The sequence below is a fragment of the Gossypium arboreum genome, chromosome 10 (genome assembly GCF_025698485.1).
Source record: "Gossypium arboreum isolate Shixiya-1 chromosome 10, ASM2569848v2, whole genome shotgun sequence".
Taxonomy (NCBI): Eukaryota; Viridiplantae; Streptophyta; class Magnoliopsida; order Malvales; family Malvaceae; genus Gossypium; species Gossypium arboreum.
Window position 1 is genome coordinate 129,510,358 of NC_069079.1, and position 15,776 is coordinate 129,526,133.

A 15,776-nucleotide genomic window follows, 5' to 3' on the forward strand; every position below is an offset into this window, starting at 1 on the left:
TATTATTTTCATTTCGGGGTTAGTGCCTCTGCCTCTATTTAATTTAATTTAATGAAATTGGGGTTTAGGGTAAATATATGCTTAGGTTAAAATGATAATAAGATGCTTTCTCCATCCAATTTTCCATTTAAATAATCAATGCAAAGCTGGCTGCCGAATCTATCACCAAATTCAATATGTATATATTGGATTATACTAAACGTGCATGTAATAAATAGAATTTATATTGAAACCATCATATTAAAAAGTTATAAAAAAATAAAATGAAGTTCAAAATTGTCTTTGGGAAAATTTGAGTAACTGTCTTGAAAGCTTGGTTTTCAGAGTCGGGAATATCTCGACTGTAGTGTCTTATCTCTGATAAAATTTTAGCTACTAATCTATAGTATATAGGTCACTTATTAGAGTATATAATACCACTTGAGCTAGTAAAGAATGTGAGATAAAGTCTTATCTCAAAGGATAACACTTTTGATAGTTAGGAATCAAATTAACGCTTGATGGATAACATTTAAGAATTTTGTTTGAAGAAAATCGATAATTATTATTATATATGCGCATAAAATAACCTTATTTGCGGGCGGTTTATCTAAAAAAGCTCATTTTTAAGTATACTTACGGAAATGGACCGATTTCTAAATTATTTACCGGAAAGGTTGGTTTTGGCAAAACACGTTGACATAAGAGTGTTTTAGGGAGAAAATGTCAGCAAAACGCTCCCCTAGGGGCGCGTGTTGCTCTGTGTTTTTGACCCCAACGGCTATTTTTTTTTTGTACTGTTGGGGGCTCTAACGGTAAAAAAAAAGTATAAACCCCCTCATATTATTTCACTATTGTAGAAAAAGAGCGTCCACGTGGGAGCTTTTTTCAGAATTTTTACTGACATTGCATCATGCTTGAAGCGTTTTTGACACTATTTGTTCAAAAACATCTTTTGAAAATTATTTTTTCAGGAATTACTGTAGAAAAAGAGCATCCACGTGGGAGCTTTTTTCAATAATTTTGCTGACAGTGCATTATACTTGAAGCGTTTTTGACACTATCTATTCAGAAACGTCTTCTAAAAATTATTTTTGCAGGGTAAAAATAGTCAATTTTGTTTAAAAAAAACACAATATTATTTTAAAATAACTAAACCCTAATTTAATTAATTTTTATAAAATAACATTAAATCCTAATTCAATCCTAAAATCCACTAAAATCTTAAACCCTAAATTATTTTAACAACCTAAACCCTAAATCTAAATTATTTTAACAAAACCCTAATCCTAAAAACCCTAAAAAACCTTAGGGACTAAACATGCAAAAATTCCTAACCTAGAAAAAAACTGTAACGCCCCCTTTACCTGAGACCGTCACTGGAGTCGAGCACGAGGCATTACTAAACTTATTTGAGCACTTAAACAAATTCAAACAATTTATATCACACTTTCCAGACAAGCTGTCCAACTGTGTCATAGTTGCTAAATAATTCATATCTCGAGTTATAAAACTTGAAATCCAAATCCATAAATTTTCTCTGAATTTATACTCATATATCTACTTACCAATTTTTTTCTAGAATTTTTGGTCAAGCCAATTAGTACAGTTTATTATTTAAAATCTCCCCTATTTCAGGGTTTGACTACTCTGACCTTTGTGTATTACGAATCAGATATCTCTCTGTACAGAGCTTCAATGACTATGCCGTTTGTCTCTAATAAAACTAGACTCAATAAGGAATCTGTAAATATAAAGTATGACTTCTAATTATCTTTGTAAAATTTATGGTGAATTTCCAAAGTCAGAACAGGGGATCCAGAAATTGCTCTGGCCCTGTTTCACAAAAATTTAAACATCTCATAAAATATAGCTCATATACCTGTTTTGCTTCTTCCATATGAAAATAGACTCATCGAGATTCGATTCCATAATTTATTCATTATTTAATTCCATTTCTACTATTTTTAGTGATTTTTCAAAGTCAAACTACTGCTACTTACCGAAAACTATTTTAGTACAAATATTGTTAACTAGTTTATAACATCTTTACTTCAATTCATTCAAACTCTATACATGCCATATAAATCTTCAAACATAAAACAAAAGCTACCGGAATTGATCTGGATAGTGTGCTTTGTTGTGTTGATCCGATCTACCCACTTCACTTCAAGTCAATCTACATAAAAATATTAAACACACACAAGTAAGCTTATTGAAGCTTAGTAAGTTCATAGGTTAAAAGTAATGCTTACCAAACATAATATTTCCAAACAATACCAAAACATTTACTAAAGTTTCCTGCGATTCACAACCATTGTTATAATAATTCACATAGTTGAGCTCAACAGTAACAACTACTCAATCTCTTCCATTTGGATCACTTCTCTTTTATTTCTTATAATCAAATTAGGAAACGGCTTACGAAATTGAGTACGTCGTTGCTCAATGCCACGATTCACAACTCAGTATGGTTTTCCTCATTGAAATACCATACCTACATTTTTCAACTCGGTATGGGAAATGCCATACCTACATTTCTTAACTCAGTATGGATTTGATAATACCATACCTACATTTCACAGCTCAGTATGGATAATACCATACCTACATTTCACAACTCAGTATGGATGATACCATACCTACATTTCACACTTTACACATCAAATTCGTTCCGAGAATTGACTAAACCAGGCTCTGATACCAATAAATGTAACGCCCCCTTTACCCGAGACCGTCGCTGGAGTCGAGCACGAGGCATTACTAAACTTATTTGAGCACTTAAACAAATTCAAACAATTTATATCACACTTTCCAGACAAGCTGTCCAACTGTGTCATAGTTGCTAAATAATTCATATCTCGAGTTATAAAACTCAAATCCAAATCCGTAAATTTTCTATGAATTTATACTCATATATCTACTTACCAATTTTTTCTAGAATTTTGGTCAAGCCAATTAGTACATTTTATTATTTAAAATCTCCCTGTTTCAGGGTTTGACTACTCTGACCTTTTTGTATTACGAATCAGATATCTCTCTGTACAGAGCTTCAATGACTATGCCGTTTGTCTCTAATAAAACTAGACTGAATAATGAATCTGTACATATAAAGTATGACTTCTAATTATCTTTGTAAAATTTATGGTGAATTTCCAAAGTCAAAATAGGGGATCCAGAAATTGCTCTGGCCCTGTTTCACAAAAATTTAAACATCTCATAAAATATAGCTCATATACCTGTTTTGCTTCGTATATAATAACACATTATATACTTCAATCATTCACAAATAAACATCTAATTTCACCCATATGAACTTACCCGGCTAATTTGTAGAAGATATTGAAATTTTGGGACTATTCCGCAACTTTTTCTTTTCCTCGTTCTTCTTTGGATTCTTGATCTATAATATAAAATATTTCTACTCATTAGCATTTATTTGATTTCTATTTCACTTCACAATTTATGCTGTTCAAATTTCGAAATTTCACTTTTACCCCAAAATTTACAGTTTTCACAATTTAGTCCCTACTCAATTCACCCATCAATTGAACTAATTTTTCTCAATTAACACTTTATTTTATCATTATAAACTATTTCAAAACCTTTTATATTCTGAATTTCAACAGCAACCTTCAATTCACAACTTTTTCACAATTAGGTCCTAAATATCATTTCCTATCAAAATCACTTAATAAAACCACCTTAATATTAAATTAGAACTTAAATTTCATAATAATTCATCATAAAATTCCCTTATCCATCCAGGGTAACTTCCAATTTCACCCATAAAATCAAAAACTAATGAATTCTACAAGTGGACCTAATTGTAAAAGTCATAAAAACATAAAAATTATCAAGAAAAAGCAAGAATTAGACTCACATGATGTAAAAATATGAAAAACCAGCTTTCTCCAGACCTTCTATGGCGTTTTGGCTGAGAAATTATGAAGAAAATGTCTAGATTTTTCAATTACATCATTATTTAACTATTAACTTTTATCTATTTCCAATTTTGCCCTTGTTCACATTGTTTTCTTGCTTATTTCATACCCAAACCGTCCAGCCATTAACCTTTGGGTCTAATTGCTCTTTAAATCCATCTTTTTAAATACTTAAGCTATTTACTCACAATTTAACAAATTTTGTGCTATTTTCAATTTAATCCTTTTCAATTAATTAGCCATCCAAACGTTAAAATTTTCTAACGAAACTTTAATACTAACTCAATGACACTCCATAAATATTTATAAAAATATTTATAGCTCGATTTTCAACTTTGAGGTCTCGATACCTCATTTTTGACCCGTTTGACCTAATAAATTCTTTTAATTCACTAATTTCACCATTTCACAAATTCTTCTAAATTCTTACTTGGCTCATAAATATTAAATTACTATCTTGTTCAATCTTATTTGTCGAATTTAGTGATCTCAAATCACCATTTCCGACACCACTGAAAATTAGGCCGTTACAAAAACACAGAGCAAAACGCGCCCTTGGGGGAACTTTTTACCACGTCAGCAAAGTACGTCTACATAAGCTCATTTTTGATGCTGACATGACATTTTCCCTCTAAAACGCTCGTACGTGGACGCGTTTTACCAAAACCGACCCTTTTCGATAAATAATTTAAAAATCGACCTATCTTCATAAATATACTTAGAAATGGGCCTTTTCAAGTAAATCACCCCTATTTGCACACTTGAACATTCGATCCGAAAGCTATTTCAACTTTCCAAACCTGTTTTAGCTCTCAATTTAATAAGAAAATACAAAATCATTAAAAAAGATTCAATCATAAAATGAGACTTGAGATTAAAAAAAAAAAAAGAGCCTTTTTTAATCGAAATCCAAATGAAGTCAATCCTCCAGGTCAGCCTTTTTTTTTCTTTTTTTGAGAAAGGGAATTCGATTACAAAAAAAATCAATCAATCAATCATTGAATTAAATATGGAGATATAGGCTTAGAAGTTAAGAGATGTTAGGATTTTATATGAATTTCGTTAGCAAGTTTGTATAACATTCTTTCAAAGGTTTAATTTCATAATTTAAGTGTACTTATTAATATTGTTCAGATTATTTTATTAAATTTAAATTTACTATAATATTATTTTTAGTTATATAGTTATTATGCGAATTTTTTTCCAAAATATCATGCTGATAAATTAAAAATAATTAATATTATTAACAATTCAATTTAATTTTTAAAATTTAAAAAGTAAATATATTAAATAATTGTAATTTCTAATAATCATTAATTATAATAGAATTTGTGGACTTAAAACATAAAATGTTTATGATGAATTTACTATGAAGGTCAAATTGACATAAATGATCAATATTAAATAATAAAATTTTTCTCTTTTATAAAAAAAAATACTTGAAGTATTTGCATGAGTGTGGACCTAGGACCTCGTAATGTATTAAATCTTTATATAACTTTGGAAAGGGTGCCAAGAGAGGTAATTAAGAAAAAGTGGACATAGCAATGGTATTAAATACTTTTATAACTGGTAAATAATATAAAATATTACATTGGAACCAATTTTTTTATTGGTAGAAGTTTTTGAAATATCGTTTTTTGAGTAATTGATTTAGACCTCAAATAGTTGGTATTGTTCTCGAGGTGTTTATGCTTGGTTTAATGTCTGAAATTTTATCTCTCAACTTCAAGGAGAGCTCAAATGGTTCATAGAATTTATTGGGAGCGCCTAAGGTCCACCAAATAAACATTTTATCATTTCGGTATTGATGGGGTTTGAACCCAAGTCCTTAACAGGTCTTCAAGGGTAAGAACATTAGTCTAACCAAGTGGAACCAAGTATGCTAATGTATGGCATATAAGGCCTTAGTTGATAGTTCGATATTCCTCCATAGGCGCGCTTTCCATAATTAATTTCTAACAATATTGACACCTCTCTCGTGAGCTTGTGAGTCGTATCTACATCAACCGAAGCGTTCTCTAAGGGAGACAAAACCCATGAATGGGACAATACTTTCCATTGAAGATCCGAGACCAATCTCCCCTTCAACAGTAACATTTTGTCAATTACTTGTACAATATTTTTTAAAAATATTTGAGGCTTAATAAGTTATCTTTATAAAATTATATTTGATATATTTTGGATTTCAATTATAATATATATTTATTTTTAAGTTAGGAATTTCTGTACATATTAGTTTTTAATATTATATGCATTATACGTAATTTTATGTGTTAAATTTTAATTAGCTTTTAACTAATTTATTTTTTATTGTAGTTATTTATAATCAGTAATCATAATTTCTTTTACTTTTAAATAATATACAAATTTAAAATATATAAGAAAGTAAACTATACTGTTAAATGAAAAACATAAAAAGAAAAAGTAGAACAACATGCAATAATTATAATAAAAATATTTAAATAAAATTAATAAGTATATTTAATATTAGTGATTAAAAAATAATTGTTGCAATTTGACTTTCTTTTAAGACAACCCTACAAAATATTTTTCAACTTCATCAAACAAATATCAGACAAAATTAATTTTAAAAATGCTTGTTTCACACAGTATAAGCTCAAAGAAAAATTTAAAAATAATATTATAATATTATATTATTTCATCATAATTAAAATAATTTTTAATTTATGATTTATATATATATAATAGAGAAAAATTTTAACAGAGCTGCAAAGGTCGGTTGATGGGAATCGAGGATTCATTGTGTTTTGGGTTATTAATTATAAGTGTGAAATGCGACAAACAATAATGTCTATCTGTCCACATGCAATGAACCCCTCTCTTAATTACAGCTCCATGCTTTTCATTATTACCAAATTAACAACTAATTCAAAATACAAATATAAATATATGTTTAAGTCATGATAAATATCAATTTTTTTACGGTATAAATAGTACACAAATGAATTAAGAATTTGTGCTAATTCGACAAAAACTTACATATGATAAACATACAAAATAGGGCTCGAAGATCCACGCATATATTTATGTATAGCGAGTCTAGAACTTGGTCTACTTTTTTAGTGCCAAAGCCTATTAACATGACTACTAAATTTGCTCATAGGCCGGGTCATCCGCTCAGGCCCTAAGACTCTCCCGAAAAATGGAAGGATTTAGACAAAATACGAGGCCTAAAAAATTGTATTGAGTAAAACTTAAGGCACATTTTCTATATATGTCGAGCCTTGGGCAAGACTTTTTTGGTCTGAGCCCGGCCAACCCGAATATTATGTTATAAAACAATATTATATTAATTATATATATTAAATAATAATTTTATTTATTTATATTTATATTAAATCCTAATACAATAACAATTAAACCTATTGCCCAAGACCTAAAAAATTTACCCAACTCAAAATATAAAATTTTAACATTTATATTTAATACAATAAAATATTTATTATATTTATAGTAGTGTTTTTTAATATAAATGCTTTTTAATGTATTAGAAAACTTTAATTTTAGCCTTTTTTATTGTATTTAGTGCATTATATTTTAAAAAATTTAATTTTAAATAAATATTAATCTAAACAAATCAAATATAGATGGGTGAGGCTGAGCATAGGTTTATTTTTCATAAATCAAGTCAAGATTAGGCAAAAAAAGTAAACCTATGGGCTTGGGCTTGAAAAAGTTATCTAAATACTTTACATAGGTTTGACCCATGAACACCTCTAATGACTACTTATACTTTTTTAATGCTCATTAAAACATGTATGTTAAATGCAATTGTCTTTCCTTTAAACTTATCCCATTATTATTTTTATATAATGCAAGTTAGAACTTACGCACCTACGTATGCACACACTACTACTGTTTGAGTTCACCCTATTGATTTTTTTCTTTTTAGTTGGTAAAGAGTTTACCAATAGAGTTTAAAATAAGTTCTTATTATAGTGAGATCTTATGAGATCCTTTTTAAATCAATAGTTGTGGTTGAAAGACAGAAATAATATATTATTTTAAATCAATAGAGTTTAAAATAGGTGAACTTGTGGATCGAATCGTGATATTGGGTATGAATGAACTCATTTCAACCAATCGACCTACTGCTTGAGTTCACCCCCTCGATTTTTTTCCCTTTTTAGTTGGTAAAGAGTTTACCAATAGAGTTTAAAATAAGATCTTATTATAGTGAGATCTTATGAGATCCTTTTTAAATCAATAATTATGGTTGAAAGATAGAAATAACGATATTGTAACTATTTGATCAAGTCACGCTAGAATTCGGGAAAGCGCTTTTTGATAATAATAATAATAAACATTATTAAACTTTTCAAAAACACTTTTTCAAACCCCTTTTTCATTGCACTTTCCAACCTCAATAGTAAATTAATCTTTTTATTACTAAAAAAAATTGAGAAATCTCCAAAACTGAAAATTAACAAAAAAAAAATTGAACGGAAATTCTTTTAAAGGATAAATAAATAAATCGAGGCAAACTTGAATCCACAGAAAATAACTTTTATAGTCTATAACTAGACCTGATAATGGGTTGAGCCACTTACCTAAGCCCAAAATCTTGCCCAAAAAGTAATAGGGTTTAAGCAAATATATAGGGCAGAAAAATGTACTTGGACAAAAAATAAGTCCATTTTTCTAAAAGAGTTGGGCCTCGAGAAATATTTTTTGGCCTGGGCCGACTCGAATTTTCCTAAAAAAAATTTTCATTACTTTGTTGCTGTTTGTTGTCATTTTAATGTAGTTTTGCTATTATATTACAACTATCTTAGTATTATTTAAATATAAATATTTTTTAATATATTTTTAAATTATTGAGAAACATTTATAATTTTAAATTTGTTTTTACGTAAAAAAAAATAATATGAGTAGGTTGAACTAAACTCAAGTTTAACAATTTTTATCTAGGCCCATCGTGACAAAATTTTAGGATATTTTTTGTACTCAACAAACTAAAAAATAATTCTAAAATTTTATATTTACACGAACCGGACTATCATACGTTCAATCAAAAGAACATCGATAAATCAAAGGAGACAAAAGGGATTTAGATGAACATTGTTTTGATTATTCTCTTTGGTACAAAGATAGCTACACTCTATGAATAAGAAACCAGTTTAGACAGAATCTACATAGACAAAGGGATAACCAGCACCCAAAGACAATACAATACGTAAAACCCGATGAAAGGATGATCAAGGGTATACAGTATGCTCCAACTAAAATGGTTCCTGTCCAGAACTCATCATATAGGAAAAGGAATAACCAAACTGCATGAATTACATTTGGTAAAAGTGATCCTGAATCATAATATTCCAACACAAATGAAGGGGATAACCAACTTCCCAGAATTGCAACACTAAGTTTCGACACTCGAGAAGTGAAAACCATGAGCAACGTTAAAATAAAAACCAAAACCGAAAATATATGCATAACTCTAGTTGTGAATAAGGTTGGCGCTATGAAACTTACTGATTGGTCGAAGCATATTGCGAAGAAAGCAAGTAAGACTTGAAGTGCTGTTCTGAAACGATGGGGATATGGTTTAAGCAAGGCTAATGTTAAGAAAAAGGTTACGATGAAGACAAGATAAATTGGAATATAGAAAATCGAAAAACTAAGTTCACTTAAGATTGATTTACCCAATGCCAGATCATCATATGACCCTTTGGACTTTGAAGTGTTATCTCCCTGCCAAACACCACCAGGTGGGCTAAGACTAGCTTGGAAGGTTGCAGTTAGAAGCAACCCTAAAATTACTAGTAAGGCATTACGGTCCTCGCCTGATATATTATCTATCTCGTGAGAGATTAGAGTTGATGCTTTTTTCACTTGTTTCTCCAACTTATGTTTAAAGTTTGAAACTCCTGGAATAAAGCAACCACGTAGAACAGTAATACTGTCTTCATTATGATGCTGGTCCGCAATATCCAATGCCATCAAACCAGCTTGATTGATGGCGTGCTTATCGGCGTTGCAGTTCAATAATAGTTTAAGCATCTGTTTAATTGATAGTTTGAGATATAAAAGAACTACAATCTATGTCTATAAAGATTAAAAAGAAGCTGTATTGAACTAGATGAGTCAAACCTCGGGTTGATTATGAAAAGCAGCTAAGTGCAGTGCAGTGTTCCCATCTTCATCTTTTTGGTTCACCACTTCACGATAGTAGTCCGTCTTCCTAAGTGTTCGAAGTAGGACTCGAAGAACATCCAGTCTGTCGTTTTCCACGGCAATATGCAAAGCATTACGATTCTCAATTGTAACGTCTCGAATCGATTGAGGACAAATCTCTAGAAATCTCTCCAACAGACCATTATGGTTCCCAACTTCAGTTATGATGTGCAAAGGTGTCTTACCATTCTTTCCTTTGACACGAACTAGATCTTTATCAATTTCCAAGAAACGTAGAACCATACTTGTATGCCCTTTTGTAACTGCAAGGTGAAGTGGGGTTAAGCCTTGTTGGTTTAGCTTCCTAGCAAATGATGGCTTTAAGCTCATCATTTCCATTGCAAACCTAATGCATCCTTCTTCTGCAGCAATGTGTAAGGGAGTTTCAACAAACTCCACCTCATCAAAGTGCCTCAAAACATTTCCATCTCTTTGGATTAAACTGTATAGATCACTAACATTTCCTGTACCAGCTGCTGTTCTCAACCTTTCATCCATATCAGGTGGAAGAACCAATTGACAAAAGAAAATTTGAAAGAGCTGAAGCCCACCTACAGTGTCTACTATTATTTTTAAAGATCGCTGCTGCTTTTGTTTATAAAGAAAGCAGAAAAGGAATCTTTCAACTCCGCGTGCTAATTAATTTAAAGAAAGTTGCATTGTTCTAAATTTTTTATACTAAAAGGGAACTAATTAAATTAATTGGACAAAAACTTACATATGACAAACATGCTATATGACTTAATACCTATACATATAATTATGTATAATAAGTCTCGAACTTGGTCATGAAAACATGATTAACTATACTTTTTAATGCTTTTAATGCTCATGAAAACATGCATCTCAGATGCAATTGTTTTTCATTCAGAATTATTCCATTATTATTTTTATATATTACAAGTTTAAACTTTCACACCTATGTATGCACACGTTATTAATATGTGAATTTGTGGATTGAGCTTTGATATCAAACATGAATGAACTCACTTCAATCAATGGACTTACGACTTGGGTTCACCCCATTGATTTTTCTGTTGGTAAAGAATTTATCAATAGAATTTAAAATAAAATCTTACTATGGTGGGATCTTATGAAATCCTTTTTAAATAAGCAAGGTGGTTAAAAGATAGAAATAAAGATATGTAACTATCTAATCAAACCACGTCAAAAACACTAAATTTGTACCGATGACTTCAATCTTGTTAAATCAGTTACTCAATATGTCACTTTTCTTTAAAAATAATCATTTTAGTGTTGAAAACCAACTGAATTGATTAAAAATTTAAAATTAATCTTTTAAGTATTAAAACCGATTGAATTGATTAAAATTAAACTCAAAATTTTCAATGCAAATCACATGATCAACAATAATCTTGACATAATTAACTCAAAATATAAAATTTTAACATTTATATTTAATACCATAAAATAGTTATTATAATTATTTTTAATATAATAAAATATTTATTAGATTTATAGTAGTGTTTTTAATATAAATATTTTTAATGTATTTTTAATGTGTTAGAAAACTTTAATTTTAGCCTTTTTTAGTGCATTTAGAGTATTATATATTTTAAAAAAATTAATTTTAAATAAATATTATTCTAAACAAATCAAATATGGATAGGTAAGGCCAGACTCGGTTTACTTTTCATAAATCGGGTCAAGATTAGGCAAAAAAGTAAGCCCATTTTTTGGGTTAGGCACCGGCTTGAAAAAGTGATCTAATTACTTTGCATAGGCCTGACCCATGAGCACCTCTAATAACTACCCATACTTTTTTAATGCTCATGAAAACTTGTATATTAGATGCAATTGGCTTTCCCTTAAAATTATCCCATTATTATTTTTATATAATACAAGTTTAAACTTACACACCTACATACGCACACACTATTACATAGGTGAACTTGTGGATCGAACCATGATATCGGGTATGAATGAACTCATTTCAACCAATGGACCTACCGCTTGAATTCACCCCATTGATTTTTTTAGTTGGTAAAGAGTTTAACAATAGAGTTTAAAATAAAATCTTATCATAGTGGGATCGCATGAGATCTCTTTTAAATCAACCGTGGTGGTTAAAAGATAGAAATAAGGATATTGCAACTATCTGATCAAGTCACGCCAGAATTTGGGAAAACACTTTTTGATAGTAATAATAAATACTATTAAACTTTTCAAAAACACTTTTTAAAACATTTTTTTCACTTTACTTTCTAACCTCAATAGTAAATTAACCTTTTTATTATAAAAAAAAAATTGGAAAATCTCCTAAGACTGAAAATTAACAAAATCAATTGAATGGAAATTCTTTTAAAGGATAAAAAAATAAATCGAGGTGAATTTGAATCCACAAGAAATCACTCTTATAGTCTATAACTAGAGCTGATAATGGGTTGGGCACTCACCCAAGCCCAAAGTCCTGCCCAAAAAGTAGGAGAGTTTGAATAAAAATATAGGCCAAAAAATATGCTTGGACAAAAAATGAAGCCATTTTTCTAAATGGGTTGGGCCCCAAGCAATATTTTTTGGCCTGGGCCCACTCGAATTTTCCTAAAAGAAATTTCATTGTTTTGTTGTTGTTTGCTGTCATTTTGTTATTATATTACTACTATTTTGTTGTTATTGTGTGGATATTGTATAATTAATGTTTTATTATCAATTTTGCTATCATCTTAAAGGCATATGCTTGCGAGTTCCAACTATCTTAATATTTTCAAATAATTGAGAAACATTTTTATTTTTAAAATTATTTTATATAAAAAATAATATTTTTAATACGGGTGAGTTGAGCTAATATAAGTTTAACATTTTTTTTCATCTAGATCGAACTTGAACAAAATTTTAAACTATTTTTTGGACCAAACGAACCCAAAAAATAATTCTAAAATTTTATATTAACCCGACTCTGCCTATGATACGTAAATCCCACACCTAAAATTCAATCAAAATGACATTGATGAATCAAAGGAGACAAAAGGGATTGAGATGAACATTGTTGTGATTATTCTCTTTGGTACAAAGATAGCTACACTCTGAGAAACCAGTTTAGACAGAATTTACATAGAAAAAGGGATAACCAGCACCCAAAGACAATACAATACGTAAAACCCCATGAAAGCATACTGAAGGATAAACAGTATGCTACAACTACAATGGTTCCTTTCCAGAATTCATCATATAGGAAAAGGAATAACCAAACTCCCTGAATTATATTTTGTAAAACTAAACTTGTACCATAATATTGCAACACAAATGAAGGGGATAACCAACATCCCAGAATTGCAACACTAAGTTTCGACACTCGAGAAGTGGAAACCATGAGCACCGTTAAAATAAAAACCAAAACCGAAAATGTAATCATAACTCTAACTGTGAACTCGGTTGGCGCTATGTAACCTATTGATTGGTCGAAGCATATTGCGAAGAAAGCAAGTAAGGCTTGAAGTGCTGTTCTGAAACAATGGGGATAAGGTTTAAGCAAGGCTAATGTTAAGAAAAAGGTTACGATGAAGACAAGATAAGTTGGAATATAGAAAATAAAAAAATTAATTTCAGCTAAGATTGATTTACCCAATACCATCTCATCATATGACCCTTCGGACTTTGAAGTGTTATCTCCCTGCCAAACACCACCAGGTGGGCTAAGACTAGCTTGGAAGGTTGCAGTTAGAAGCAACCCTAAAATTACTAGTAAGGCATTGCGGTCCTCGCCTGACATATTATCTATCTCGTGAGAGATTAGAGATGATACTTTTGTCATTTGTTTCTCGTACTTACGTTTAAAGTTTGAAACTCCTGGAATAAAGCAACCACGTAGAACAGTAATACTGTCTTCATTGTGATGTTGGTCTGCAATATCCAATGCCATCAAACCAGCTTGATTGGTAGCGTGCTTATCGGCGTTGCAGTTCAATAATAGTTTAAGCATCTGTTTCATTGATAGTTTGAGATATTAAAGAACTACAATCTATGTCTATAAAGATTAAAAAGAAGCTGTATTGAACTAGATGAGTCAAACCTGGGGTCGATCATGAAAAGCAGCTAAGTGCAGTGCAGTGTTTCCACCTTCATCTTTTTGGTTCACCACTTCACAATAGTAGTCTGTCTTCTTAAGTGTTCGAATTAGGACTTGAAGAACATCCAGTTCGTTGTTTTCCACGGCAATATGCAAAGCATTACGATTCTCAACTGTAACGTCCCGAATCGATTGAGGACAAATCTCTAGATATCTATCCAACAGACCATTATGGTTCCCAGCTTCAGTTATGATGTGCAAAGGTGTCTTGCCATTCTTTCCTTTGACACGAGCTAGATCTTTATTAATTTCCAAGAAACGTAGAGCCATACTTGTATCCGGATTTGTAACTGCAAGGTGAAGTGGGGTCAAGCCTTGTTTGTTTAGCTTGCTAGCAAATGATGGCTTTAAGCTCATCATTTCCATTGCAAACCTAAGGCATCCTTCTTCTGCAGCAATGTGTAAGGGAGTTTCGACAAACTCCTCCTCGTCAAATTGCTTCAAAGCATTTCCATCTATTTCAATTAAACTGTATAGATCACTAACATTTCCTGTACGAGCTGCTGTTCTCAACCTTTCATCCATGACAAAAGAAGAATGGAAAGAGCTTAAGCCCACTTAGAGTGTTCACTAGAATGAGCGAGGACGTACTGTTTTAAAGATCGTTGCTGCTTTGTTTATAGAGAAAGCAGAAAAATGAATCTTTCAACTCCGCGTGCTTATTTTTTTAAAGAAAGTTGCATTTGAATAATTTTAAATTTATTTTTTCAAAAAAATTAATTTAATAATATAATAAAATAAAAATTTATCAGTTCAAAAATATTTTTAATAGAGCTGCAATGTTTGGTTGATGGGAATCGAGGAACAAACAAGAATGTGTATCTGTCCCATAATTAACTTAATCCCAAAATTCAAAATAATCAAACCCAAAATCAAATAAATTTGGAATAATTCAAATTTAAATTAGAATCAATTCAAAATTACTCTTATTCAAATTAAACTAATTAAGAATCAATCACAACTCTCAAATCTATGAATTTAATTTAGTTATTATTTTAATATTTAAATTGTTACGGTATAAATGAATTGTCCGAAAAATCACTAAATAAAATAAATTATTACAATATAAATGGTTTAAGAATTTATACTAAAGTCAACTAACTAAATTAATTAAACAAAATTTACATATAATAAATATACGTTATTACACATAGTAAAATCTCGAACTTTGTCTACCTTTCTAGTGCCAAAGCCTATCAACATCACTACCTATAAAAATCTTGAACTTGGTCTGCCTTTCTAGTGCCAAGGCCTTTAACATTACTACCTATACTTTTTTTAATGCTCATGAAAACATGGATCTCCGATGCAATAAATTATCCTATTGTTATTTATTTTATAAAGTTGAAGCTTACTAACACTATTATATAGGTGTATTTGTTGATTGAAATCTAAAATCAAATATGAATAAACTTACTTCAACTAATGAGTCTATCGTTTGAGTTCATCCCATTAAATTTTCAGTTGATAAAAAGTATATCAATAATATAAGATTTTATTATAACGAGAGATCATAAAATTCTTTTCAAATTAATGATTATGATTAAAAGACAAAAAAAATTACT

The 15,776-nt window shown here is 30.1% G+C and overlaps 1 protein-coding gene and 1 long non-coding RNA gene across 2 annotated transcripts; both read right to left on the reverse strand.

Moving 5' to 3' along the window:
* Positions 1-1,900: 1,900 nt before the first annotated feature.
* LOC128282647 (uncharacterized) lies at positions 1,901-3,938 on the reverse strand. The gene is made up of 3 exons (XR_008272996.1): positions 3,863-3,938; positions 3,301-3,382; positions 1,901-2,158 (listed from the first exon to the last, which is right to left on the reverse strand). It is a non-coding gene; the product is annotated as an uncharacterized LOC128282647 (long non-coding RNA).
* A 5,129-nt stretch (positions 3,939-9,067) lies between these two features.
* On the reverse strand, positions 9,068-14,774 carry LOC108466017 (uncharacterized). Its single transcript, XM_053020372.1, has 6 exons — positions 14,155-14,774; positions 13,714-14,064; positions 10,041-10,709; positions 9,593-9,950; positions 9,158-9,250; positions 9,068-9,078 (listed from the first exon to the last, which is right to left on the reverse strand). Exons 1-6 carry the CDS (start codon positions 14,734-14,736, stop codon positions 9,068-9,070), a joined length of 2,064 nt encoding a protein of 687 aa, XP_052876332.1. The 5' UTR covers positions 14,737-14,774.
* Positions 14,775-15,776: the final 1,002 nt, after the last annotated feature.

Bases quoted from the DNA above. Each gene is read 5' to 3' on its own strand.
- LOC108466017 (XM_053020372.1), bottom strand. From the start codon at position 14,736: ATGGATGAAAGGTTGAGAACAGCAGCTCGTACAGGAAATGTTAGTGAT. The intron at 10,710-13,713 runs GTATTGGGTAAA...AAACAAAAGCAG, and splicing joins AAGGGTCATATGATGAGATG to CAGCGATCTTTAAAAATAAT. The intron at 9,951-10,040 runs GTTTGACTCATC...TCAATTAAACAG, and splicing joins CTTTTCATAATCAACCCGAG to ATGCTTAAACTATTATTGAA.